The 27,498-nt window shown below is 38.1% G+C and overlaps 2 protein-coding genes across 3 annotated transcripts in view; both read right to left on the reverse strand.

Moving 5' to 3' along the window:
* Positions 1-5,086: 5,086 nt before the first annotated feature.
* On the reverse strand, positions 5,087-16,573 carry twsg1a (twisted gastrulation BMP signaling modulator 1a). Its single transcript, XM_083524914.1, has 5 exons — positions 16,434-16,573; positions 14,641-14,812; positions 9,183-9,282; positions 8,604-8,861; positions 5,087-6,970 (listed from the first exon to the last, which is right to left on the reverse strand). The coding sequence occupies exons 2-5, from the start codon at positions 14,800-14,802 to the stop codon at positions 6,789-6,791; spliced, it is 702 nt and encodes a 233-aa protein (XP_083381040.1). The 5' UTR covers positions 14,803-14,812; positions 16,434-16,573; the 3' UTR covers positions 5,087-6,788.
* A 1,967-nt stretch (positions 16,574-18,540) lies between these two features.
* ankrd12 (ankyrin repeat domain 12) overlaps positions 18,541-27,498 on the reverse strand; it is a 40,704-nt gene continuing 31,746 nt past the window's right edge. For both annotated transcript variants that reach the window (XM_083524852.1, XM_083524853.1), the window contains 5 exons: positions 22,074-26,680; positions 21,880-21,978; positions 21,511-21,654; positions 21,163-21,258; positions 18,541-20,326 (listed from right to left, as the gene is read on the reverse strand). In XM_083524852.1, the coding sequence (XP_083380978.1) occupies positions 20,141-20,326; positions 21,163-21,258; positions 21,511-21,654; positions 21,880-21,978; positions 22,074-26,680 (5,132 nt within the window). In that variant the 3' untranslated portion in view covers positions 18,541-20,140. The remainder of the gene's footprint in view (positions 20,327-21,162; positions 21,259-21,510; positions 21,655-21,879; positions 21,979-22,073; positions 26,681-27,498) is intronic.

Consider the following 27,498-nt stretch of genomic DNA (forward strand, 5'->3'; position numbering starts at 1 on the left):
AGATCCTGATCTCGCAATTATGACTTACAAACTCATAATTAACTTACCATAACTAAACTAACTAGCAGAAGGGGCAGGTCAGTGAAGAAATGTCCAGTAGCTAATTAAACTATATTATATTTTTATCATGCCCAAACAAAATGTAATTCTTGGAGAGGTTTTTGCATGCGATCTACGATGCCCAATGGTGCCTTTTTCTGATCAGGGAAGAATCACACAGCACACAGCACACAGCATGGCGCAAATGTTCTTTTTTTAGCTAATTCAGATAACAGACAGGTATATATATATATATATATATATATATATATATATATATATATATATATATATATATATATATATATATATATATATATATATATATATATATATATACACACACTGGAAAAAACCTGATCTAAAACTGTTCCTGATTGAGTAAGAAGACATAATAACAGGAGATGTGTGAGCCCAGATAAAGACTTCCGATATAGCTTACATACTCACATCGTAAAGACCCTATAGACACTGAACAAATAACAGGAATGCTTTTAGAGAACTAGTGTGAGAACCATCTTAACACTAACATATACAGTCATCAAGCTAAATCATATGATATCTGCTACATCTCCATTGTTGCACAATGAGGCACTTCCAAGAGTTGTGTCTTGCCTACAGTCAAGCATGGTGGTGGTAGCATCATGGTTCGGGGCTGCATGAGTGCTGCTGGTACTGAGGAGCTGCAGTTTATTGAGGGAAACATGGATTCCAACATGTACTGTGATGTTCTGAAGCAAAATGTGATCCCCCCCCCTCAGAAAATGGAAATTGGGCAGAATGGCAGTTTTTTTTTTCAACATAGAAATTACCCCAAACACACCACCAAGATGACAAGTGCCTTTCTAAAGAAGTTGAAGGTGATGGAGTGGCCCAGTATGTCTCCAGTCCTGAACATTATTGAGCACCTGTGTGGCATCTTCAAGCAGAAGCTGGAGAAGCGCCATGTGTCAACATGTGCCAACTCGGTGATGTTGTTATGAGGGAGTGGAAGAGGATCCCAGCAACAACCTGTGCAGCTCTGGTGAATTCCATGCCTAGGAGGATTAAGGCAGCGCTAGATAACAATGTTGCTCACACAAAATATTGACACTTTGGACACAGTTTTGACATGTTCACTTAGGATGTACTCACTTTTGTTGACGGCTATTTAGACAATAACGGCTGTATGATGAGTTATTTTTAGAGGACAGTAAATTTGTACTGCTATACAAACTGCACATTGACTACTCTAAAATATATCCAAGTTTCACTTCTATAGTATTGTCCAGTAAGAAGATATTATAAAATGGCTGCTAAAATGTGATGGGTGTACTCACTTTTGTGATATACTCTAATTATAACAGCAAATAGGGACAGAAACCACAAACAAATTTTGTCTATTTAATGTATATTAAAGAAGGTAATATAGCTAAAAGGTTTTAAAACAGACCTGCAGATGGCGCTGTATTACTCACGATAACGCATTTCTTTTCACATTCTGGTGTCAACCCAACTGATATCGACATTCTCATAAATAAAGGCACTAAACCGTATCATTTTTTGGTTACTTTATTGTGTATCTTTAACAGGACCTTATATTATCTTTTTGAGAAACAAAGTACAGCAAGGGACTTAATATTATACATTCTCAAAACTACAATTTCAAACTCCACATCAAGCCCATCATCAAATACAATTTTATTTGGCACATACACACACACACACACACACACACACACACACACACACACACACACACACAGAGTACGACATGCAGAGAAGTGCTTTGTACGACTGTCCAATATTTAAGCATAGAATAGAGTTATGGATAAAATTATAAAAAATAAAAATAAAATGAATAGAAGCAATTCTCGTTGGATTGCTCAAAGCATTGCGAATGCTTTGGTACATTGATTTATTTGCTTGTGTACAATTATCTGCTGTTTTGTCATGTTTGTCACGTTGATCAAAGTATATGATAACTAGTTTCACCTGAATAGTCATAACCCCCAAAACATCACAAGTCATTAAATGCATACTGATTGAACCAGTTGTCATCATCTGTCAATCTCAAATTTCTATTAAACTTTTTTCTATTAAAATCTCAAATGTCACTAATGAAGGAGCGTGTATGGCACCAGATCAACCAATGATCAACTAGTTCTCTAAAATAGGTCAAAGGTTAGACTTGTGAACATTCAAATCGGTAAGCGTATACAGACGGCGCAAAAAAAAAACATAATTACAATTTCTGTAAATGGATGAACAACCAGGAATAGAACGAACAAAGTGTAAATCCTGGCTTTTTTGATCAATATTCCACATACAGTAATGTGTACATTTGTGTCTGTTGAAATGTATATCAACAGAAGAAATTCAGCCTTGTGCATTTTCAATCATTGTAATCCAAACCTTAGTTTATATCAGGAAATACTGATACGTGACTACACATTTTGACTTTCCTGTTTGTGAACAATGACAAAAGGATTTGTTATTCTGATGCCAATGAGATGTTCATTGACACAAATACTTCATTTTTGACTGATGAATGGAGGATTTTGAGAAAACTAAAGGCTTTTGCAAGAAATCTAATGTGTGGTGTCGATTGTATAAATAGTTTAGAGAAACGCACTGGGTACTGTTTTGCACACATTAAGGATGGTTCGAGAGATTCTCCAAAGCAACTGACAAAACTGTAAACGTGCATCTTAAATTTTTTTATTATACACTATATTTATGTTCAGACACTAGATAGACTACAATTCTGTTTGCTGTGTAGGATGAATTATTGATTCCTGACTACATGTGTTTGCTGAATAACGTAATCTGTTCTCATTTATTTGATGAGGTTTTTAATCTCCTAATGTGCTTGATGAATCACTTCATCTGTCCATTTACGATGCTGAATTATTTGATCTAATTTGTTTGTTGAGGCATTTAATCTGTCTATGTGTTTGCTGAATAATTCATTTTATGGACAGTGGATATACAAATTCTGTATTCATTCTGAATACATCTTTAATGCAATTATCCAACAAACAAAAAAATAAATATTTAATAATTGGGAACATTTTAAATAGAAAAACCTTCAACACCCTCAATGCATTCAACCTCACTGAAGTCTGCACATCCCTTCCAACTAATCATTCATGGAAGCATCTTTTGCCTTCATTATGCCATCTCTTAGGTGAATAAGTCTCTAATCACTTCACACATCTAGACTTTGGAATTTTATCCCTCCTTCTTTCCAAAATGTTCATTCAAATTGCATGGGAATTTCCTGTGCATGACTCTTTTTAGGCCATTCCATAGGGTTTTCTTTGGGATTGAGGTCTGGGCTCTGACTTCCCAGACATCCCAGTACTTTGATTGGTTTTGAGTCATTGTCATGTTGAAATGGGAAATTCCTCTTCATTTTCAGCTTTTTGACAGAGGACGGTTTTGTTTCAAAATATCTTCGCGATTCGTTCGCTGAAACAGAGTACTCTCCCTATTCATCTGCAGAATAAATTCATCTGCATGTAAATTCGCTGAATCATCATCAGCTTACCGGTTTTTCTTTTCTCAGTTCCTTTGGAGCATTTCAATAATTAGCCTTATTATTTGCAAACCAGTAAGAGCATTTCTAAAAACAATTACAAACAGCACATGGATTTCATGCAAAACCTTCTCAATATCCTCAGCCCATCTCTCAGAAGTAAGTATTAGTATCAATAGAGAATTTCATTTCTGATCAGAGAAAGCAGATCTGATCCAAAGCAACTGAGAAAAACTGTAATTTTAGCCCTGAAGGACCGCAGCATTGTATAGATATTTTCTTTCTAACAACATCCTACACTCTGGTACCCTGTCTGATTTACAGAACACATAATAAACACAGTGCCAAGAAAGCTTTAAAAAAATCTAAATGTTAAACATAAATGCCATTGGAAATTTAATGTAAGAAACCAACCAATACACAAACCAAACCTTAACATCTTACAGAATAAATATAAACAGACTCGATATTAAAAAATGATACAAAGGAATAAAACATTCTACCCAATGCTGTATTTGCAGATAATGAGCAATACTTAAACACATACAGTAGATAGCTTTAGATAGATAGATAGATAGATAGATAGATAGATAGATAGATAGATAGATAGATAGATAGATAGATAGATGGATGGATGGATGGATGGATGGATGGATGGATGGATGGATGGATAGATGGATAGATGGATAGATGGATAGATAGATAGATAGATAGATAGATAGATAGATAGATAGATAGATAGATAGATAGATAGATGGATGGATGGATGGATGGATGGATGGATGGATGGATGGATGAATCATTGAACCTCTTTAGAAATGTGTTGAATCATGTAATTTGTTTATTGATTATTATTATGTAATTGTACAGTATTGTATCTTGAGTGTTTTCTAAAACATTGAATCTTCCTAGAAATCCTTTAAATGTTCAATTAATTATTTAATGTCTAGTTCTTTTCCATCCGTCTTTAAAGCAAATCTTTAACGCCAAAAAATAGACCAGCTAAGCTTTACCTCACTGCACTGGTTCCACCCTGTACCACACCAATCCGTAACCAACTGCTCAACTGATCCCACCATCTATCAGGGTACAAGGAACCTTCCATGCTTCCAGACTTTTCTCAGTTCTAACAACAAACAACATCTATAGATCTACATCTTAATACTGTTCCTAAATGAGCACTTCTACTTTAACAAAACCTCTCTTTTGAACAATTTTCTCAGTTTTAGACTGATTGTATTCTTAGATACCATCCTAATGGACCTGCATCTTAATGTATTTTTGGAGACTTCAGATCACTTAGTAAGTCATTTTCGGTTACTTTGGTCGACGGGTGTCTGCCAAATGCCCTAAAAATTGTATATATTCATTAAAAATGTTTCCAAAACAAGAATACTTCAATACACATTTAAGATCCTGTTCATTACCATACTGTATTTATTGTTTTCTATACCATTCTTAGTAATGAAATTCATCATTAGTATCCATACATAAGATTGGAAATTATATAGGAACAAAAAACACCAGTTTGTTTCCCAGCACATACATTTTATTTATTTATTTATTTATTCATCATCGAACAAAATGGCATTTAAAGTTGAAACATTACTTAAAGCTAAAACAAATGTAGAAAAGAATCGGAAGACTTTACAGTAACAGACAGTTTTACTGACAGTTACAAAGTGCTGGCACTGGAGACTCCTTCTATTAATGTAATCCTCACCGAAAGCTCCATCGGAGAATTTGTTTTGTATAGAAACCTGTCACTTGTCTTGCAGCTGGAAATATTGTTATAGCAATTGAATAACCACCTTCTGACCAATCAGAGTTTAGAATTGTGGAATAGACACGTATTATTCCACGTATTATGTGTGTGACTTCTCAGTGTGGATTTAATTTTCACTTAGGGCACAAAGGTTGGATAATATTTTGCAAGGCAGTTGGTAGTGTTAGTGTGTATGTTCATGGTAATTATGTTGGATCACATTTTATAAAGGTACAATGCACTATATGGACTAAAGTATTGGGTCACCTGACTTTTCAGCCGTATGTGTTTTTTCCCCTCCACACTGTTTCCACTAAGTTCATCTAGGAGACATAATCCCACTTCATGTGGAGTTTGGATATTGGATATAGGTTCTGGCATGGAGAAACTGGTGTTGGATCTATGATGATCACAAATGTTGAGCTATTTTATGAGTTGCTCAGTAGCTCCTGGATCCATAAACTTAAATGACTGTATAAGACTGTAGAAAGGACATTACTCATAAGCTTACATTCCAGTGCTCATGTTAGTTCTCACTCTCCAGTGTTTTGTATTGTTTAAAGACTATAATCACACTCTTGATATCACCCAAATGAGGATGGGTTCCCTTTTGAGTCTGGTTCCTCTCAAGGTTTTTTCCTCATAACATCTGAGGGGGGTTTTTTCTTGCCACAGTCACCATGGCTGCTCATCAGGGATAAATACACATCATTCACCTCAAATGTTAAATTCTGTAAAGCTGCTTTGAGACAATGTCTGTTGTGAAAAGTGCTATAGAAATGATAGAAAAAACTGATCTATGAAGATATGGTTTATATGGTTTGAAGTGGTTTAACTCTATTGAACACGTTTGGGATGAATTGGAACGGTGACCGCACCCCAGGCCTCCTCAACCTACATCAGTACCTGACTTTACTAACACCCTGGTGGCTGAAATAAATCTCCTCAAGCACACGCCAAAATCTAGTGAAAGGTTTTTAGAACCAAAAAAAAAAATGGGAATAAATGTTAAATACAATGTTCAAAAATCACTTTTGGTCAGGTGTTCACAAACTTGTGTCCATATAGTGTAGATATACTGTGTGTTGTATACTTTTTCCGTGGTGTATGTTTTGTTTCAGGATTGATTCTGTGTATAAACAGAGTATAAAACGTATGTAATTTCAAACCGGTCCGTGTTGTATATACAATTTATCTCGGCCATGTGATCAAACAGGTAGCTTTTTCTGTATAAGAGAGTGCCATCTAGTGCATAATAATGATACATGCTGCACAAACAGGAAAAGGTAAAGCACATTTATTTGTGCTCAGATCAGCGAAAGAAAACTGAAATCATATTACACATCATCAGCAATAAATGATGGAATGTAATATTTATAAAGCGTTAGATACTGAAACACAATCCAATATGTGTGTGAGTGTGTGTGTGAATGAGTGAGAAGAGACAGTGTCCAAAGAGGGCTTTTAGAAGAGACAGTTCATGCATTTAACTGCTTTGCTGCCGTAGTCCACGCACTCGGGCCCGATGCACTCACAGCAGGCATTGTGGAACCAGCGGTACTTCGATGCTCCCATCGACTCACAGTACTGTTTACACTGACGTATAGACAAGCACTCGTCAAAATACACCACCGTGCACAGGTTATCTGTCAGACACAAGAGAAGAGCAAGAAGATGCTTTAAATTAAGGCGACCTGGAAAGAAGAGAACTAAAGAGTATTCATCAGAAATAGGAAAAATTACCGAAAAGAAGAAAAGCACAATGATAAGAACAGAAGATATAATAACAGAGGGAGATAACAGAACAAAATAAATAACAGAATAAATAATAAAATAGAGTGAAAAAAAGATGCGAAAAGAATTATTGTAAGGAAAAAATGTCAATGAGATTATGTGATATATGATTTAATTCGTTGTATATTTTGTAATAAATTTTGCGAAGATTTAAAACGTAATTATAGATTTTTTTGTTCTTTTACATTGTCATTATGGGGTATTGTCTGTAGAATTTTGGGGAAAATAATTAATTTAATCCATTTTGGAATAAGGCTGTAATATAAAATGTGGAAAAAGAGAAAGCAATGTGAATACTTTCCAGATGCAGTATAGATAAAGAGAGAGAGAGAGAGAGAGAGAGAGAGAGAGAGAGAGAGAGAGAGACAGTAACAGTAACAGCCATTATTGTCAGAATAACTGGCAACAAAAGTGTGTAAACCCTAAGTGAACATGTCAAAACTGTGTCCAAAGTGTCAATATTTTGTGTAAGCAACATTGTCATCCAGCACTGCCTTAATCCTCCTGGGTATGTAATTAACCAGAGCTGCACAGTTTGTTGCTAGGATCCTCTTCCACTCCTCCACATCACGGAGCTGCCGGATGTTAGACACATGGCGTTTTTCCCTTTTCCAGGTGCTCAAACCTTTACCTTTAGCTTCCTCAGCAATGCAGTTTTCATTTTAGCAGTGTGTCGTTATTATGTTGGAAAACTGCCATGTGGAAAGCAACAGTTCTAATTCTCAAATCCACCGAGAGTCTTTGCCACGAGGTGTTGAACATCCAGTGGTCAGTATGAGAGAATTATACTTAAAGCACCACATTTTTACTGCTCTAATACAAGATACACAAATTTGTATGGTCAGACAAGCAGACAAAAACATGAACATGATGAATAGGATGTAAGGCATACGGCTTTTATCGCTTAGGGTGTACTCACTTCTGTTGCCAGCTATTTAGACAGTAAGGGCTGTATGTTGAGTTATTTTCAGAGGACAGTAAAACGATATGTTGCTATACAAGCTGCACATTAACTACTCTAAAATATATTCACGTTTCATTTCTATAGTGTTGTCCCTTGAGAAGATATAATAAAATGCTTGCTGAAATGTGAGAATTAAATTAGAATAAGAAATAAGACTAAAAGTCAATAAAACATTTTTAACAGAAATGAAAACAGAAAAGAATAGACCAAGAGAAGAAAGAAATGTATAATTGAAAATAAAAGATAAATCACAAAACATACAAAAAATAAAGAAAGAAAAGAAAAAGACCAGAATTGTACTGAATTCGTTCAGACACACAAAATGTAGAGAAAAAAATATCCAAAGTCTGTTTCAGTTTAAGGTTTTGTTATGACACAGTATGTGCATCAAATGACTTTTTGAACGTCCCATTCCACATTTATTTTCTAGATGCCTTCAACTTTGTAGTAAAAGTTTGGGGGGAAAACACATACAGTGTACGTTATAGATATATTTTTTCATTTTTCTCATTCCGCTGTACCTTTATCATACGTGTCGTGGATGCTTGACTCAGGCAAGGAGACATTTTGATGCTCTTGCTCTAGAGACTCCAGGAAAGACACGAGGTTCTCGTGGTGTGAGAGCTCCTCAGCTACAGGGAACGACACCACCATCATGTTGATTGGAGTGTCTCCATCAGTGAGTGCTCTGAAGAGTGATGGAATGGGTGCATGGAGGTCCTCCACTGTGCTTTTGGAAGTGGGTGGGGTCTCGCTATAGTTCCTTGGGTTACACATGCCTATGACAATTCAACAGATTGAAGAATGACTAACTGCATATACACTTTATGTAAACAATAATGTAAACGTGTAAGGCAATATGTAAGGCAATAATGTAAACGCAAATTAAACAAATGCTGGTGTTGATAGGATATTTGCATACAATTTATATTTACATGAAACTGAAATAAAAAAAAGCTAAATAAACCAGATAAATATCCCCTGCTACCTGGTTTACCTGGATAGTGTTTCAGTTAATACTTGAGGTGCTAAGAGATCATTATTATTATTATTATTATTATTAATATTAACATGGTGGGAACTGATTCAGGTCGACTCACCTACACAGTCACAGCACTCTTCCCATAGTGTGCTCAAACATAGCATACACTCTTTACAGCAGGAACAGTTTCCCTCTGATGGCCGACACTGACAAAGGCCCTGCACACACCACGCACCACACACACCACACACACATATACGCACACACAAAAATGCTTTTCTGTGACATACATAAAAATGTAAACACTTCACACCCGTTTTTTGGGTTTCTGGGTAACACCCGCATCAAAAACAGCCTTCAATATGCATCTCCTTACAGCTAAATGCAGTCTGACTCAACTTGGAATTACACGCTCAAAGGAAAGACAAACATCAGCCATGTCCAAGCCTTGGCTTGTATGAATAAAACTATCCAAAGGAAGCCTGGAATATTCAGACACATAGATAAATACAGGAGTAGTGAAACGAAGAGATGGAAATATCATTGTTTACACAAAGATCACTCACATGTGATGGGGACAAAATCAGCGAGAAAAAAAAATGTCTGAAAATGATGCAAGGAGGAAAGGAAGCCAAGTTATGGACATATTTAGAGGTAATTACAAGTTGAAAAAAGGGGAGAAAGAAGTGGTTCAAGAAGAAAGTAGCTTCCAGATGTTTGCGTGTGTGTACGTGTTTGCACAAGAATCGAAACGTGGCCCTGTTCGATCCTGTGGTTGTCCTGTTATTAAGGAGCGGGTCAGTTTAGAAGCGATCTGAAGCAGGACTTGTTTTGAAATCATTACTGCACGATTTTGGCAAAAGTATTAGGACACCTGACTTTTCCAATTGTATGGGATTTCTTTTCCAAACTGTTTCCAAAAACTTGAAGGTACACAATTATATGGAATGTCTTCGGGTAAAGTCGCATTCGATTTTCCCTTCACTTGAACTAGGAGACCCAAACCTGCTCAATGCCCATGTGCACAAAGTCAGCCTTATAAAGATATGGGTTGGAGTGGAAGAACTTGAGTGGGTCTGATCTCAACCCCATTGAACCCCTTTGGGATAAATTGGAATGCTAACTGCACCCCAGTCATAAAAATTAATTCCCTGACTTTACTAACACCCTTGTGGCTGAATGATCACAAATCTCCAGAAGTCCACACTCTAAAATCTAGTGGAACATCTTCCCAGAAGAGTGGACAGCAAACATAGCGCTAAATGCGGAATGGCATGTTTAAAAAAAGCACATACCAAACTTACAGTCAGGTACACAAGCTACTTGTGTAAATATAACGTATTTTCCCCCAAAAAACTCATAGCAGGATCTAATGGGTTTCACAGATTTGATTCTAATTAAAGATCTAGTTGTGGTTCGTGTGCTAGTTTTGTCCACCGGCTACCGTGAGGTTTAAGAAACAGGTAGCATTTTTATTTATAAGTCAGTCAAATAACACCTAATCCCCTGAAGGAGTTTAAAAGTGTCTTTAAACAGCTGCAAATCCCAAATGATTCACTCAGCATAGATATAAAAGCTGCGCTGTTTACCGAAGAAGAGCAAATGCAGAAACATGGTTTTTGTTTATAAAGCTAGCAAACAAAAATGTTAGCAGAATTGCTGGGTGTAGCTTTGGGTGTAGTTTTTGGTGTGAGCTATGAGAAATCCTTGACCTCTGTTCCTTGTTATACCCTTCACTCAGCACGTAGAAAGATGAAAGGAAACATTAGGTCTGATAGTGAAGAAATGTGGAGGAAAAAAAAGAAAGAGCGAGACAGAGCAAAAGAGAAGTGCATTCCATAAAGAGGTACGTCATTGCCTTGTGCTCGAGAGGGACAAGAGAGAGAAAACCTTGCAGTCTAAAACACTACAGCTTTATTTTCCCGTGCGCTCTCTATCTATTCTTCTCACAACCTCTTCCACATCCGAACACTATTTCTTCTTGTTCCTTTTTTTCATTCCTGTCTTTCCATTTAGCAGTCTTGGGTTTCACCTATCCGTTTTCTTTCTCGTGTGCTGCTCTGTTTTGTTCGCTGCTCTTTTCTACCTCCTCTCCTTTATTCGTTTTTCTGGGGATCATTTCCCTGTGCTGTTCTCTCTTTCCTTTCCTTTTCTTCTCTCGCTTTGCTCGCTTCTTTCTCCCCCCCTCCCCCCCCCACACACACTTTCTCTCCCCCAAATTTTTAGGAGAAACACATGCTCAGGATAAACATAACATCCCGACCGAGATGTGAGTCATAAAACTTTCAAAGGATGGCCACACATACACACACACACACACACACACACACACACACACACACACACACACACAGCTGATTCTGACTCATGTCCTCCTGTGTAGATGAAGGATCTCAGTGTCCTGTCTATAAAACACATGTCAGAAATGCAGTTAAAATAGAGTGTGTCAATAAGAGTAAACTGATCCGTTGTAAAATTCTAAATATACAGTTTTTTTGGGCCTTTAAGGTACACTAAGTAATTTTGTCTCTCTCTCACACACACACACACACACACACACACACACACACAAAATATATATGGACAAAAGTATTTGGACCTTGAATCATAGATCTAATTTTTTTCCAGTCATATGGTTTTTTCCCAAGCTGTTGCCACAAAGTTGGAAACTCACAAATAATGACAAAAGATTTTTTCTTTATTTGAACCAGGAGACCCAAACCTGTTCCAGCATGACAATACCCCTGTGCACGAAGCAAACTCCATGAAGATATACTTTACATGGGTTGGAGTGGAAGATCTTAAGTAGCCTGCTATACTGAACACCTTTGAAACACTGACTCCCCTTCAGGCCTCCTCACGCTACCAGTCACGCTATCAGTCCCTGACCATACTAACACTATTGTGGCTTAAGATCGATCGATCGATCGATCGATCGATCGATCGATCGATCGATCTATCTATCTATCTATCTATCTATCTATCTATCTATCTATCTATCTATCTATCTATCTATCTATCTATCTATCTATCTATCTAACCTTTCTTTCTTTCTTTCCTTCCTTCCTTCCTTCCATATATCCATCTCTCTAATGCTTTTTAACCCCAAAAAAACATGTAAACTTCTTGACATTGACAATGAAGTTTGCACTGATGGTATGGTTAAATGGTATCCCTTTTATATTGAAAGGCTCCTGAGGTAAAAGTGATCCTGTTCCTTTCTTCTTTCTAGACCTGCCTGATTAGTGGCTGCAGCTGAGGATGGTTCCCCATGAACTGTCTAAAGATGCATGAGGTCAGTTAAACTCAAGAACCTCTGAGATAGATTTGTACTGTGATTAATATAAACAGTCTACGATCACTATGAGCAATTTTGAAAAAAAGTTTCCATCAGCGCACAGCTGATAACCTCAACAATTATAAAACGGATATTTGGTGTCACCCAGATGGGGACGGGTTCCCTGCTGAATCTGGTTTCTTCCAAGGTTTCTTCCCTTCTCATCTCTGGGAGATTTTCCTTGCCAATGTTACCACTGGCTCACTCATTAGAAATAAACTTAGAGACCAATTCATGAATTTTATATTGCTATCTCTGGAAAGCCACTTTAGGACAATGTCCATTGTTAAAAGCACTATACAAATGAAATGTACCGTAACTGAGCCCCATAACATTAGACCAATGAAATTGCCGAATGGGTTCAGGTGAACAAATGGATAAGGTTCATCTAACGTTTGACCTGCCGCTCACTCGGACTGTCTACAGGAAATGCGAATCATTCGTCACACTGAAAACAACCGGGCATGAAAAAACACACTTCACCTGTGTTCTGAGCTGCACGGCATCGGGAGAAAAGCTTCACCGATGGTGATTTTTAAACTCACGACGGTGCCAAAAGATAAACTGTCGAGAGAAATTGTTGTGAAAGGAAGGAGGAAGACAGTGAACAATGACTTTCTTGGTAGGCTACTGTTTAGATACAAACCGTGTAACAGACACTGTCTTTCATTAAAGCCTGTGTAAAGTTCATTAGTTTCAATGTAGGCTTATAGACAGGTGCGGCTTATTTATGTTCAAAATAAAAATCTTTGTCAAATGAGTGGGTGCGGCTAATATTTGGGTGCGCTTAATAGCCTGGAAATTACGGTAATTAAAAGCATTGCTAATTTGACGTGACAATCTGCATGAACTACTTCAACATTCTTCATCCAATTCCACAACCTTTATATTCAATTATTTTCCAGCACAAATCTTTATATATCACAGTTTTTCTTAGTTGCTTTGGTGCATTTCTCAGATCAGAAATGAAATTTTTAAAACTACTTGTTCAACCGCAACGTCATTTAGTCGCCTGTGCACATCATAAGAACATTTCTCTTTGCTTTGATCCAATTGCGAATTCTTTGGTACACCATTCAATCGATTGTGTACAAGTGTCTGCTGTTTCCTTACATTCTCAGTTGTTTATGTCATGTTGATGATCAAAATATATTATACCACTTTCACCCTAATAGTCGTAGCACCGAAGCTGTCCTAGGAGCCTCCTGGGAGCCCCCCACAAATCCACCATTGACTGGCCTATGGCCCTAGCAGTCTCCTTGGTAGCCCTGAGACCCAAGTCCCAGGACCCAGGTTATTATGGAATCATAAATGAGGGCAAATATTGGTGATTCAATCCAAACAAGAGCCAGAGAGACAGAAAACACAACTGCAACTGCACAAATTGTAAGTTGATCGCATTTTGCATTGTAATGCAGCTCACCAGTAGATCATTGCACAAGTCATTGAATGCAAAATGGTTAAACCAGTTGTCAGAATCTGTCATCTGAAATTTCTGTTCAACTTTTTTTTGGGTAAATGTTTCACGAATTGATGAATTGTGCAGATGAATCTTGAATGCCACTAATGAAGGAGAATTTACAGCATCGGATCAACCAATGATCAACCGGTTCTCTAAAACAGGTCAAAGGTGAATCTCGTGAACCTTCAATTGGCAACAGAGCAAAACACAGGATTAAATTTTCTGAAAATGGATGAACAACCAAGAAACGAACAGACACTATTACAGTACAGTAAAAGTGTGAATCCTGTCTGGTCTCTTGCAATCAATATAAATCAAATATGCAACCGAATAAAGAAATTTGTGCTGCTGACATTCATAGATACCAAACAGAAGAAATTCAGCCTTTCGCATTTTCAATCATTGTAACCCAAACCGTAGTTTGAAATTGTGAAAATAATAGTAAAGAAATTGTGCACCGTCGTACTGACAACACGACTAAACATTTTGACGATCTCGTTTGTGAACAATGACAAAGTGACTTTTCATTCTGATGGGAATGAGATGCTCATTGACACAAATACTAACTTTTGAGAGATGACCTGAGGATTTAGAGAAAAGTACAGGCTTTTGCAAGAAATCCGATGTGTAGTGCTGTTTGTACACATTGTTTTGAGAAACGCACTGCTTTGCACATATTAAGGATGATTTGAGAAACGCTCCGCTGGGAAATTATACCCATTCATCTGTAAAACTCCTCCTGAGAAGCAGGAGACGTGATGCTGGGTCTCGGCTCACCTGTAGGAGGCATTTGCTCACGTCGCTGGCACACAAAGCTTTGTTGCAGGCCGAGACGATCGGGATGTGAGAGAGAAGAAGGAGGGAACAGAGTAAGAAGAGAAGGAGGAGGACGAGAGCCGACCTCATCCTCACCACTCCGATGTGTATATATACATACATACATACACACCTACAAGGTAAACACACAGAGGAGTTCAACATACACACTTACAGACAACATACACAGAAACCGAGAGGCTGCTGTGGTACTACAGGTGTGATTCTGTCGTTAGAATACAGAAACAAAAAGCATGTAATGTTAATGTTCTCTACAACCACCACAGTTTAGATTATTGTATTTTCAGGACAATCACAGCATATTATTATTATTAATATTAATATTAATAGTAGTAGTAGTACTGTGGTTGTTGTAGTTGTTAACGTCCTTATTATTACTATTTAAATTTTTTTGTCTGTTTTTTCAATTCCAGGTTTTTTATGGAAAACATGCCTTGATGAACAAAAGCAAAAAATCCTGTCTCTTTATTTATTTATTTATTTATTTATTTATTTATTTATTTATTTATTTATTTATTTATTTATTTATTACCAACTAACAAATTCGTTTTTTTGTTTAATACCTAAATACTTAATTACAGTCCTATTATTATTGTTGTTCATTTGTTTGCTTGGGTTTTTTTCTACCAAAAGTGTCATTAATAGTTTTTTTAAAGCTGGAATTAGATTGTGTAATAATAATATTAATAATAATAATAATAATAATAATAATAATAATAATAATAATAATAATAAGAGAAGAAGAAAAAATGTTGTAATATCAATTAAATTGAAAAAGTTTTTTTCTTTTGTATCATTTTTCATTACATTCCTATTATTATTGTTGTTTATTTGTTCGCTTGGTTATTTATTTATAAATTTTTTGCACTGAAAGCATCAGCTTTTCTACTGGAATTAGATTTTGTATTTTAATTTCCAATACTTTCTTAAAAGATATAATAATAATATCATCATCATCATCATAATTAGCAGGATTACACCTTTAAATATTGATACAAATAATGTGTAACATGTCTATAAACAGCAGTTATGCATCGTGCATTTACATTTTCATTACCATCTCATGAATTATTTCTATCTATCTATCTATCTATCTATCTATCTATCTATCTATCTATCTATCTATCTATCTATCTATCATGTTTTTTTTTAACATTTAAATCATTTCACAAATCTTAACATTCTAAATATTGACTTGCTGTGATTAAATAATAAACATGCCATGAATATTTGGCCTTTTCTCCAATCACTTTATTCAGTTTGTTTGCTGAATTATTTCTTTATTTCAATCAGCCGTTTTCGTTAATAATGTCAGAACTTAAACAGAAGTTAAATGCAAAAAGCTTGTTCACATCCAGATAAAGAAATAATAATAATAATAATAATAATAATAATGATGATGACGTTTTTCTTCTTTCTTCCAGTCTGTCTTGTTGATTTTGTTCAGTACATTAGTTCTACACTGGCTCTTGGCCCAGAGTCTCAGAGTCTCAGAGTCTCAGAGTGAAAAAGCTCAGGTTTTTGTGCAGACACAGTGATTATGAAGCTGAACACACACAAAGCGCAGAAGAACGCAGCTCAGAGCGCGCGCGCAACCAGATCAATCGATCACAGATGACAGATGTTTTGTATCAATTAGATTTTTTTTATTATTATTTACTTCCTTCAACTTTCCCGAACAGCAATCAGTTTTACAACAAAACAGCAAATTAAATAATTAAATAAAGTCTTACCGTGTGGATCAGAAAGCAGCTGCTGGTGTTGTGTGTCTGCCACACACACGCAGGCACGCACGCACACGCGCACTCGCTCGCTCTCTCTCTCTCACACACACACACACACACACACACACACACACACACACACACACACACACACAGAGCCCCGCCCGAGAGCACAACTGACCGCCACCAGGCTTCTTAAAGACACAGCGACTTTCTCTCTCTCACACACACACACACACACACACTCTACAACACAACACAATACAGGACACAACTCTAAAGGATCTCTGATTTTGGTATTTTTTTCCTTTTTTTAAACTAAGAAACCCAAACCTGTTCCCTGTGCACATATTGAGGTCCATGAAGACATGCTTCCAGCTGGTTGGAGTGGAAGATCTTGAGTGGTCTGCTATAGAGCTCTGACCTCAACCCTACTGAACACCTTTGAGATGAATTGGAACACTGACTGCACCCCAGACCTTTTCTTCTACCTGACTCTTATAACACATTAGTGTGAGATTTTATATATATATATATATATATATATATATATATATCAGTTATATATATATAAGCAGTTTTACAGGATTAAATGAATTACAAATATAACTTTAAATTTATAAATTAAATGAAAAGTTTATGTTTATTCCTAATGAGCGAGTCAGTGGTGACAGTTGTAAGAAAAGATGCTGGTATTAGAAAGAAACCTAAATCATATATATAAATCATATATATATATATATATATATATATATATATATATATATATATATATATATATATATATATATATATATATATATATATATATATATAAATAAATTATTAATATATATATTTATTACACACACACACACACACACACACACACAGGCTCTTCTGTGGTATCAGATTTCACATGTATTTCACAACATGAAACTGAAACCCACTGCTGCTGTGCAATAATAACTAGTGTTCAGCAGCTCACACTTTGCTTCTTCGAGACATTTGTGAAAAGCGCTACAGAAATAAACTTGATATTGAAACTTAAACACTTCATTCTTGACTTTTATACATCACCCCCTTTTGAGTCTGGTTCCTCTCAAGGTTTCTTCCTCGTAACATCTGAGGAAGTTTTTCCTTGCCACAGTCACCATGGATGCTCATCAGGGATAAATACACACCGTTCACCTTAACTGTTCAATTCTGTAAAGCTGCTTTGAGACGATGTCATGTAAAAAGCGCTATAGAAATAAACTTGACTCTGGTGCACAACATACTGTATCTCTCTAAACTTTGCAGTATAAAAAAGTAACAACAGTAAAGCAACCTAACAATTTTCCTGTGGGATCAATAATTGATTCTGATGCTCAATTTAATGAAATGCTTTCAAAAATGCTTTCAAAAATCAACACTGTCCCAAAGCAGTTTTACAGGATTAAATGAATTACAAATATAACTTTAAATTTATAAATTAAATGAAAAGTTTATGTTTATTCCTAATGAGCGAGTCAGTGGTGACAGTTGTAAGAAAAGATGCTGGTATTAGAAAGAAACCTAAATCATCCTGATCCAGGTGACACCGAACATTCGTTCATTATAGTTCCATCATTGTTGAAGTTATCAGTCGTTCACTGATGGAGACTGAATGCACTCGAGGAAATATTTTATATATAAAAACGACATGTTCTAAATTGAATCCCAATGAGAGGTAATGAGGTAACATTCTAAAAACATTTGGATCGTGGATCGAAATCTGCCTTTTAGCTACAACCAAACCCACATACCACATATTTTATTACTACATACGCTTCCATTTACTGAATTTACTGATCAGAAAGAGAGAACGTCCAATCTCAAGGGTTTGTGGAAAATCCTGGAAAGAACGTGACACGTTACAATGCCAGTGACACATTAATAAACTGCACAGACATTAAGTGTAACGACTTTTTTCCACTTCAGCCAAGATTAATACACCTACATAATTATATCAAATCAATAAATGAATAAATAAATAACGACCACGATGTTCGAATGTTTCAATTTACAGCAAAAAAAATTGGATTGAAGAAGTGCAGCCGTGGAACTCAAGTGTGATCGTGATGTTGTGAAGTAAAGAAAAAAGTAACGACTTTCAGAAAGTTCACAACCAATAAAATTTATTCAGGTATATATTACAATTATGTACATTATCCTGTAACAAGTAATTATTAAAATAGACATATTTTTAGAACCATCGTTCAAAAGGCGTGGTGTAAAAAATAGGTTTTGTTTTGTTGTGATCTCACATTAAAACTGTAAAAGTAAGTTTTCCTTTTTCTAATGAGAAGACACCGATCCCGTTTTCTCTTTATGTGCGCAAGACACAACCAGGACGACACGCAAGAAAGCGAGTGAGTGCTACTAAGAGACGAGAAAAGGCAGGAAAAAAAAAAAAAAAAAGCAGGAGCACTTACATAAACCTCACCACAGCAAAGCTTCCAGAATAATAATAAACCAAAAAAAAAAAAGAAAAAAAAAGAAGAAGAAGAAGCACAAACCTGAAACGCATGCACAGCATAGAAATCACAAGTCAAAAAACACCTGCTGTGATGAATCTAGGAGGAAACGTGTAGTAGAAGAAGAAGAAGAAGAAGAAATGTAACAAACAAACAAAACCCAAACAAAATAAAAAAAAACAAAAAAAACAAACACATGCTTAAAGAGTTAAGCCGACATCAACGACAGAGAGGACGCGCAATAGAAAACCAACTTTGGTCCATTAAACATGTGACGACAAAAAAACCCAAAAAAACCCAAACAAAACGAAAACAGTTTACAATCAAAATATCTATTAACTTCCTTTCTGTTATTTTTCTCTTTTTACAAGTTAAAAATAATAATTACATGGCTATTTACAAATGCACAATCAGTATGTATAAAATAAGTTAAAAAAGAATGAAGAGCACAATCTGTACATAATGAACACTCACTTTTGAAACGAGTTGGAACGAGACCTCTGTTCTCTCAGAGCAGAGGGAAAGTGTTTGCTTCTTCAATATTGTCCCTCTCTCACGATCGCTCTCTCATCATGTGAGGAGAGTAGGCATCGCCCTCTGCTGGCTGGATCTCCTCGGTGCAGCTCTGCCTGCATCCCTGCCTGTGGTTCTACTGTTTTGCAACACGGACTTTAAGTGCGTTTCAGTTTGGACCGAATGCCAGCAGCTGTAAGAATCTCTGTTTTGCACTGGATTCTTAGGACAGAAGTGCATCTGGAGCAGGTATTCATACAAGAGCTGATAGAGAGAAAAGTAATTGGACCTTCAGGGACGCAATGCTGAGCCTTGGACCCGGTACAGAAACGTAGCATGCGCGTTTAGTCTTTTGGCAGACACTCCTATTCAGAATGACCTAAAAAAAAAAATAAAATACTGCAGACTTTCTAATCCACAGAGATGGAGGACTATTACTCAATTCTTTGTCATTATTGTTGTTGTTTTTTTCCCCCTCTGGAGTGTCTGATCATGTGGTGCAAGACTGCGCACGACACACACACGCACACACGCACACACGCACACACGCGCACACACGCACACACGCACACACGCACACGCACACACACACACAAACACAAACACACACAAACACACACTGCAGCTTGCCCATAACAAGTGCTTTGTGTTTCTCTACTCCTCCCGAGTCCCGGAGAGATGAGCGTGATGTCAGTTGTTTGTGAACCGAGCGCTGATTCGCCGCTGTTATATCGGGGTGAGGTCGAAGTCGTCGTTGACCTCCACAAGAGGGATGTGAAACTCTGGGATTTCAAAGATGCTGGTTGATTTGTAAGTGGCTGGGTCCAGCTCCTGAAGCTTCAGCTGCCACTCCAACCGCTGAACAGCATTAAGAGCTGCTGCCTCGTGCTGCTGCCTCATCAGGAGACATGTCTGAGACATAATATTAGATATGTCAATTCAAATAATGTTTATTTTCCAACTATGCAGTCACAGAAATGAAGAATATTTATGGACATAACATTTTATGTCCAGCTTCAAGAATTCTCTTAAAAGGAGAAAATCCTGACAATTCCATATATTGAGGGAGTGAATGAATGAGAGGTTTATTAATGTATGCTGGAATAAGTAGACCAGTTAAGTAGATCATATCTTTAGATGATTAAATATTAAATGTAACACACACACACACACAAGAGTTGGTATCAAAGTTTCGAGGCTAATGGTGCTATTCTGACTGCGTGCGTTACTGCGTCTGCGATTTCATCATTGTTGTTAGAACAAAAAGCAAACGAAAGATGACATACAGGACATACGTCTGACACACAGAGATGCTGCAACGAGTCGTTCGAGGTATTTCAAGTGGCAGCGTGCTTCAAGAGTGGAAAAGGAAGACGACGAGAGATCAGGAAGACCTTCAACGAGCTCAACCCCCCCCAAAATTTTCAAACCGCCAACTTGCGCATGATGATCATCGGAGAACAATCCACATGATCTCACTTCTGCCACACTACTTGGCTCTTGCTCTTCCCAAAGATGAAGCTCAAAGGTCAAATGGTTTTGACACCATTGCGGCAATCCAGCGTGAATTGTGCATTCCGGAAGTGGAGGGAACGCTAGAAGTGACGCATTGAGACTATTTTAAAGGGGATATTGTGTAAACAGAGATAAATAAAGTAGTTTCTTGTCAACAGTGCAAGTCTCGAAACTTTGATACCACTTCATATAAACATCAGCCACAACAAGCACCAAAACATAAAACAGTTTACCTTTAACTTGTCAAATTTGTCATCCACATCCTGAAGCCACGACATGAACTGTCTTGCGTTAAACCGATCTCTCACCGAGGTTTTCCCGTCATCCCCCTGCCATGCAAGCGGACCACAAATATAAGAATAAAACAATCTTTGAATCTAGAAGCCTAAAACTATACATCATTTGTACATTGTTACAACATTAAATGGCTCAACTGCATTTTCATTTTTACAGTCATGTTTCCAAACTATTCTATACACTCCCAGTGTAGGACATGTGTAAATGATGTGTTGTAAAAATAAGGACAATAAACCATATAAATAAAACAATAATCAGATACAGACAGACTAACAGTTACTAACCTGGACATCCGCAGGCATGTTGTATACTTCTGCATCCAACAAGACTGTGCAAGCGCTGAAGGGTAGTGTCTGATTGGCTAATGTTCTTGCAGCACGATAATGGACACGCAGGACTTCTTGCTCATTAGACACGATCAATTTCTCCTGTGAAAAAAAGGGCAAAAAAAAAAAACCTTGAAAAAAAAAAGTTGGCAAGGCCTTGCTCTACAGTGAAAGAAATTCCAAAAAGTCATTAAACGGAGCAAAAAGAACAGAATACTACCTCGGCCAACTTAAAGACGGCTTACGAATACGTTTTAGAGCTCTTTTTTTTAGATAATTTTTATCCACGTTCCTAATGAAGATGTGCATTTAGAAACGGTCACTTACCCTTTCAATGCTGTGCTGCAAGCGCAGTTTCATGCGCATGACCTCCTGCTGTTTGAACATCTCTTTCAGTGGTTCGAGAAGAGATGGTGGTGGTGTTATCTAATCAAACACAATCGCAAACAAACGCATTCGTTTGGCAGGCATTGGAAAATATTTCAAATGGACATTCAAACAAATAAAACAATGTGACTTACTGTTGGAATGCAGAGTTTGCTCAGAGGATTCCCATCAAGCAAGTAAGATCCGTTAAACGTAACGTATTCGTCATAGTATTGTGGTGCTTGAGGAATGACGCTACATAGCACCTTCCTCTTCTCCTCGATCTTTTTGCGGATGTGCAGGAATTCGTAATAAGGATTAGCCCGTTCGGTTTGGTAGGGCTGAATTTCTTCAAGCTTTAGGGAGTCCACGATCGCTGCCAAAGACTGCTGCGTCTTCTCCTTAATCTGCTGGGCTGAAAGGCTGGCTTGGGTTGAAGGAGAAACTCTGGGCATCTTTCGTTTTCTCGGATGAGTGACTTGGACGTCGACATCATCGTCCAAAGTTTTCACTTTTGTCCGGGCTCCGGTTAGATCGCCGTCTCTGTCCGCAACAGACAATGGAGAAGAGCTTCCAGATGTCGCCCCGCTGGTTACTTCTGACTGAGAATCAAGTTGAACCCCAGAACAGCCCAGATTCTGATCTCCATCTGACGGAGTACCTGGTTTTCCAGGTTTCTCTTCAGCAGCGAGTTGTTCTGGCATCTCCACATCAACGTCTGCTTTATCTGCTAGAGCCTGGGTTTGAGACGCATCCTCTGCAGCTACAGCTTTCTCTACCTGCGTCTCAAGAGTGTCAGGCTCATCCTCTAATACTTCCATCGGCTCTTCAGATAAATGTTCAGGACTTTGACAGTAAGGGGCATTTGAAACAGAAGGCATAGAGCATAAACTATGTTCGTTTTTCTCCAGCTGTGACTCAGTGCCTGCCTTCTCACTGCAAAGATCTGACTTGCAGTCGTCTTGTAAAATATTTTCCGTAGCCTGCTGAGAATCTTTCACCACACTGGATGTACATGGCAGTGTTTTTGTAGCCTCCTCAGAACTAATCCTACAAGTGCTAGTTTGGCTATTAGTTCTGCTCTCAGCAGACACATTCTCTGTGCATTGGTCCTCTATGTTCTCAGGGTGCAGTGATAAACTTCTCGGTTTTGGCTCGAGTCTCGGATCAACATCCGTTCTTGCTGGGTGTTCAGTATTGGGCTCGGAGACGGAATCCCATTTCAGGTTAACTGAATGCTTGGGTGTTTTGCTGGCGAGGCTTTGCTCTGACTGCGAGGACACCGCTGATGCAACCTGGCACACAGGTGCATTCAAGGAATTTTTGTTTGATCCATCGGTCATTTCCATGTCAGGGCTGTCTGGTTGATTTTGTGCACTTTGCTCTTGTAAAGTGTCAGTATTCAGCTTGATGACCTCCACTGTAGTTGGCAACAAATTGCTGGCTTGGGAAAGGCCAGTTTGTTGGCTTGCAAGGTCTTTTATTGAGTTCGAGTGAGATGCACATACTAACTGGCTGCTTGAAGTGCCACTCGCATCCTCAACACTGGCTAAATTTTCCACTTCAGATTGAACGCAAGGGAGATGTGCGGAGTTAAGGCTTTCCTGTGCGACTGCTCCATTGGCTTCGGTCAGGTGTATTTTACCAGGCTCCTCAATGCAGCATGCTACGTCTCCAACTTTTTCAGATTCTTCCTTCGGTTTCTCTGGTTCGCATGGACCAGCTTTAGCATCCTCATCCAGAACAGCTCTTAAGTAAGGTGACGCGAGTCTGCTGGACAACGGTGTTTTGTTGCCAGACGCTATGTCAGGAAGACTGTTGATATCTTTGTCATTGACAACCGGTGATCTGGAGGACTGAACTGTCAAGGAAGACTGGAGGAAAGGTGGCTGCGAGTCGGATGCTTCCAAATTTAAGTCTGAGTCGTACTCTGTGGGCCTGGGCGTTAACATGCTAGCCTGGCAGGAGTCCTCTGAACTGGCGACTGAGATCATGGACACCGATCTCGACATGATTCCAGACCGTTCACTGTCAGGTCTTGGAGATCGACTAAGGCTGTTTTCTATTAATGGACCAGTCTTACCAAAACACGTCAGACTCTTTGCATCTAGTGAAAGCGTCCTTCCACTCGTTGAATCTTTTAAGATCTTCTCACGACTGGAAGCCTCTGGGATTTCGGAGCTCTTGGAGCGCAAAAGTTCTTTGTTTGCGCAGGGTTCATTGGAAACGGAAATCTTTGCTTTGTCTTTGTTTTTTTGCTTGCAGGGGTCAGCTCCTGGTCGTTGTTTCAGCCTTTCCCTCTCTTTTTGCTTTATCTTTTCCATGTGTTTCTTGTGCCACTGCTCAATTTCCTGATCTTTCAAACTAAGCATTCGTTCGAAGCTGGTCTGCATGAGGTCATCATTAACCAGTCTTTTCTCTTTGGGACGGGTTTCCTTTAGTGCAGGCGATGCTTTGGATTTGGACCTGTCTGACTCGGACTCGACAGGCCTCGCTTTAACCAGTTTGCTATCCCTGTTCTGTTGGGACCTCTCTTTATCCTTGTCCTTTTCCTTGTGCCGATCTCGATCCCGGTCCCGATGCCTTTCTAAATCTCGGTCCCTCTCCCTTCTGTCCCGATCTTTCTCAGGGGTTTTTATAACCTCTTCTTTAAATTTAGAGATTACTGTTTTATTGCTCTCGGATGTGTACCCTTTTTTCTCTTCCCAAAGTAATTTAAGATTAGAACCTGAATAAGAGAGGGGGGCTTCTTTTAATTTTTCTTTTTTCTTCTTGTCGTAGTCTTTGTCTTTTTCCCTTTCCTTTTCTTTAATTCGATCGATTTTGTTATGATCGCTGTTCTTGTCAGGAATCTTTCCTTTCTTTTCAGAACTCACTTTATCCTTGTCCCTGTGATCGCTTGAGGAATGCTCTTTCTCTTGCCGTTCTTTCTCACTTCTTCTGTCGAGCTTGTCCTTGCTCTTTTTGGTTTCTTCATGCTTTTTCGTAACAGACACAAGTTTCAGTTTTTCACTTTCTTTGTGACTTTTCTCCCCGGACAAATTAGTTAATCTGTCCCTCTCTTTCCATCGGTCTGTCGAATTGTGAAAATCCGATTTATCTAACAAGTGTTCCAATTTAGGTTTTTTTTCCTTTTCTGCGTGTCTTTTGTCACATTTTTCGGATTCTCTGTCCTTTACGGGCGGCCGTTTATCGTTTTTCTCTCGGCAGCTCTTCTCTGTAGTCTCCAGCTGATTGTGATCAAACAGGTTTCCAGTAAGAGGCTTCTCTTCCACCTCCTCTTTTATACACAAATTCGAAAGAGAATCCTCAGGCTTTCGTAACAAGTTAAGACTTTCTGACCGCTCGTCGTTTTCAGCACCTTTCCCATCCTTTGATCCTCTTTCATCTTTATATGCCACATCTTTCTTCTCTTTTTTTATGAGCTTGTCTTTCTCTCGCTCGTCTTTCGGTTTTCTCTCCTTAGTGCTGCTGCAGACTGCATGTTTGTCTTTTAATGTTGCCTTTTCTTCTTTAATTGGTGATGTGTCAAGGGATTTCTGAGGAGAACAACTGCCTGGTGTCTCACATTTCCCTTTAATCTCCTCACTCTCATCACTTTTGAAGAAATTCTCTTTCCAAAATTCTCGGTCAAACTCCATGTTTCTATGCCCATCTTTTCGGAGGTCTTTCTGCCGATGCCGATTCCTCTCAGGCTCGTAGTCTTTTCTGTATTTGTCCTTCTCCTTGTGTTTTAGCTTATGTTTCTTGATGACCTTTCCATCTTTTTCAGCCTTCCTGAAGACTCCTTCAGAGCCATCCAAACTGTTGCTTAAACTGGCATCTTTAAAAGGGCTGGAGCTTCTGTCATCTCCGTCCAAGCTGTGTTCCTTATAGTGATGTTTGCTTTTGTCCTTGTGCTTACAACTCTTACTGCTGGAACCTTCCGTGTAGTCAGAATCTGTGTAGTGGTTGTACTTGACACCGTCCATAGGACAGGATCCGTCTCCAATGGAGACAAAAGTCTTAGCATTTTCCTGTTTTAATGGTGTCATCTGCTTATCGGTTTGGCTGTAACTGAGTTTGGGGGATTTCACAGCCGACAAGTGAAAGAGGTGCACTGACGAATCGTCCTTTGGGCTGAAGGACATTTTGAAAGAATCTTCCTCCCGAACACTTTTATCAGAGTTGTCAGATGCCGTCGCTGTAGAAAACAGAAGGGACTTGCTGTTTTCTTTTCCGTCCTCTTGAACCTCTTGGTTTTCCTTGTTTTTGCTTTGGCTCTTGTTCTTCTTCTTGTTTGACTTGCCTTTTTCTGCTGGAGTTATGGTTAAGCTTTCTCTTCTTGTCCTGTTCTCCGTTTTGTGAGTGTCGTTGCAGAGCGACCTGGTAGGTGAACACTTTCGTTCCGATGGAGTCTCCATTTCATCGTCTGAACTATCTGAACTGCAGTACAGGACCCGGGATGATTTGGGCTTCTTTATTTTGCAGGGAGTTTGATCGCTCTTGTTGGACTGTTTGGTGGTGTAATGGTTTTGCTCCTTTTGCTCCTTTTCCTCCTTCTCTTTCTGACGCAATTCTCGCCTCAAGATGTGTCGGTCGTTCAGGGCCTTGCTTAGGTCTTCCTCCTCTTCCTCATCCTTGAACTCGTACTCATCCAACCCAGACACTGAAGATGTGGCCTTTGGTGTGGTCGATTTGCCATCGGAGTCCTTCTCTGTGTCAGAGTACTCCATATTCTCGTCTACACTGGAGGGGTTTACTGATGGGGGGTCCTCAGAGTCTGTAAGATAAGACATAAACAATCAATTATTAAGTATTCTTTAAAGATAAAGAGAAATGGATAAAGCTTGTAATTATTAGGCTGTATTTATAACAAGGGTCCTGCAGGGTTTCACAAAGTCAAATTTAAGTCTTTTTAAGACCCTTTAAAGACCATTAAGAATGAAATTTAAGACCTATTTAACAACATTAAAAACACACACACATATGCTGTTAGCAACTGGCCTTAACCCGATCTTTAAATAATTATTTATTTTTTTCACGCCAAGTATCTCTAAACTTGCACTTCCCCATAGCTAAAAAATAAAAACCGTTTTGCAGCTGTGGTACAATCCAAGAGAGACTGGCACCAGTAACAGAAAGCTGATTGGCTGTTGCATGTTGGTCTCAATTTTTTAGACATAATACAGAATTTTATTTGGACTAGCGAAAGAAAGAACTACAACACCAAAGAAAAAAACAAACAAAACCATTCTAAAGTGCTGTGAGAACATTTCAATGCATTAGAGGTATTACAATTATTAGAGGCTGTTTAAAATGATCTAAGACCTAGAACAGCACATTTAAGACTTCTTAAAGCCTAAAATGTAGATTTTTTAATTTTAGACTTTTAAGACCCCACAGAAACCCTGTTATAAGCGTACAATAGCAAAAGATATATAGCAAAAGCAAATGAAAAGACAATTAAGCAAGGTACATTATATGAATGAAGTATGTGAACACCTAGCCATCACACCCATGCTGAGTGTGAAAAAGAAAAGCTTTAGTGAGATCACTATCCCAGTGGTATTCAACTAGGTTGAGGTCAGAACTCAAGCA

Source organism: Silurus aristotelis (genome assembly GCF_946808225.1).
Source record: "Silurus aristotelis genome assembly, chromosome: 22".
NCBI lineage: Eukaryota > Metazoa > Chordata > Actinopteri > Siluriformes > Siluridae > Silurus > Silurus aristotelis.

What these genes read in the sequence shown, in the direction of transcription:
- twsg1a (XM_083524914.1), bottom strand. Translation starts at nt 14,802, where the DNA reads ATGTATGTATATATACACATCGGAGTGGTGAGGATGAGGTCGGCTCTC. An exon ending in AGAGTGCTGTGACTGTGTAG is followed by an intron (nt 8,862 to 9,182) that starts GTGAGTCGACCT and finishes GAATTGTCATAG; the next exon opens with GCATGTGTAACCCAAGGAAC. An exon ending in CCACGACACGTATGATAAAG is followed by an intron (nt 6,971 to 8,603) that starts GTACAGCGGAAT and finishes TGTGTCTGACAG; the next exon opens with ATAACCTGTGCACGGTGGTG.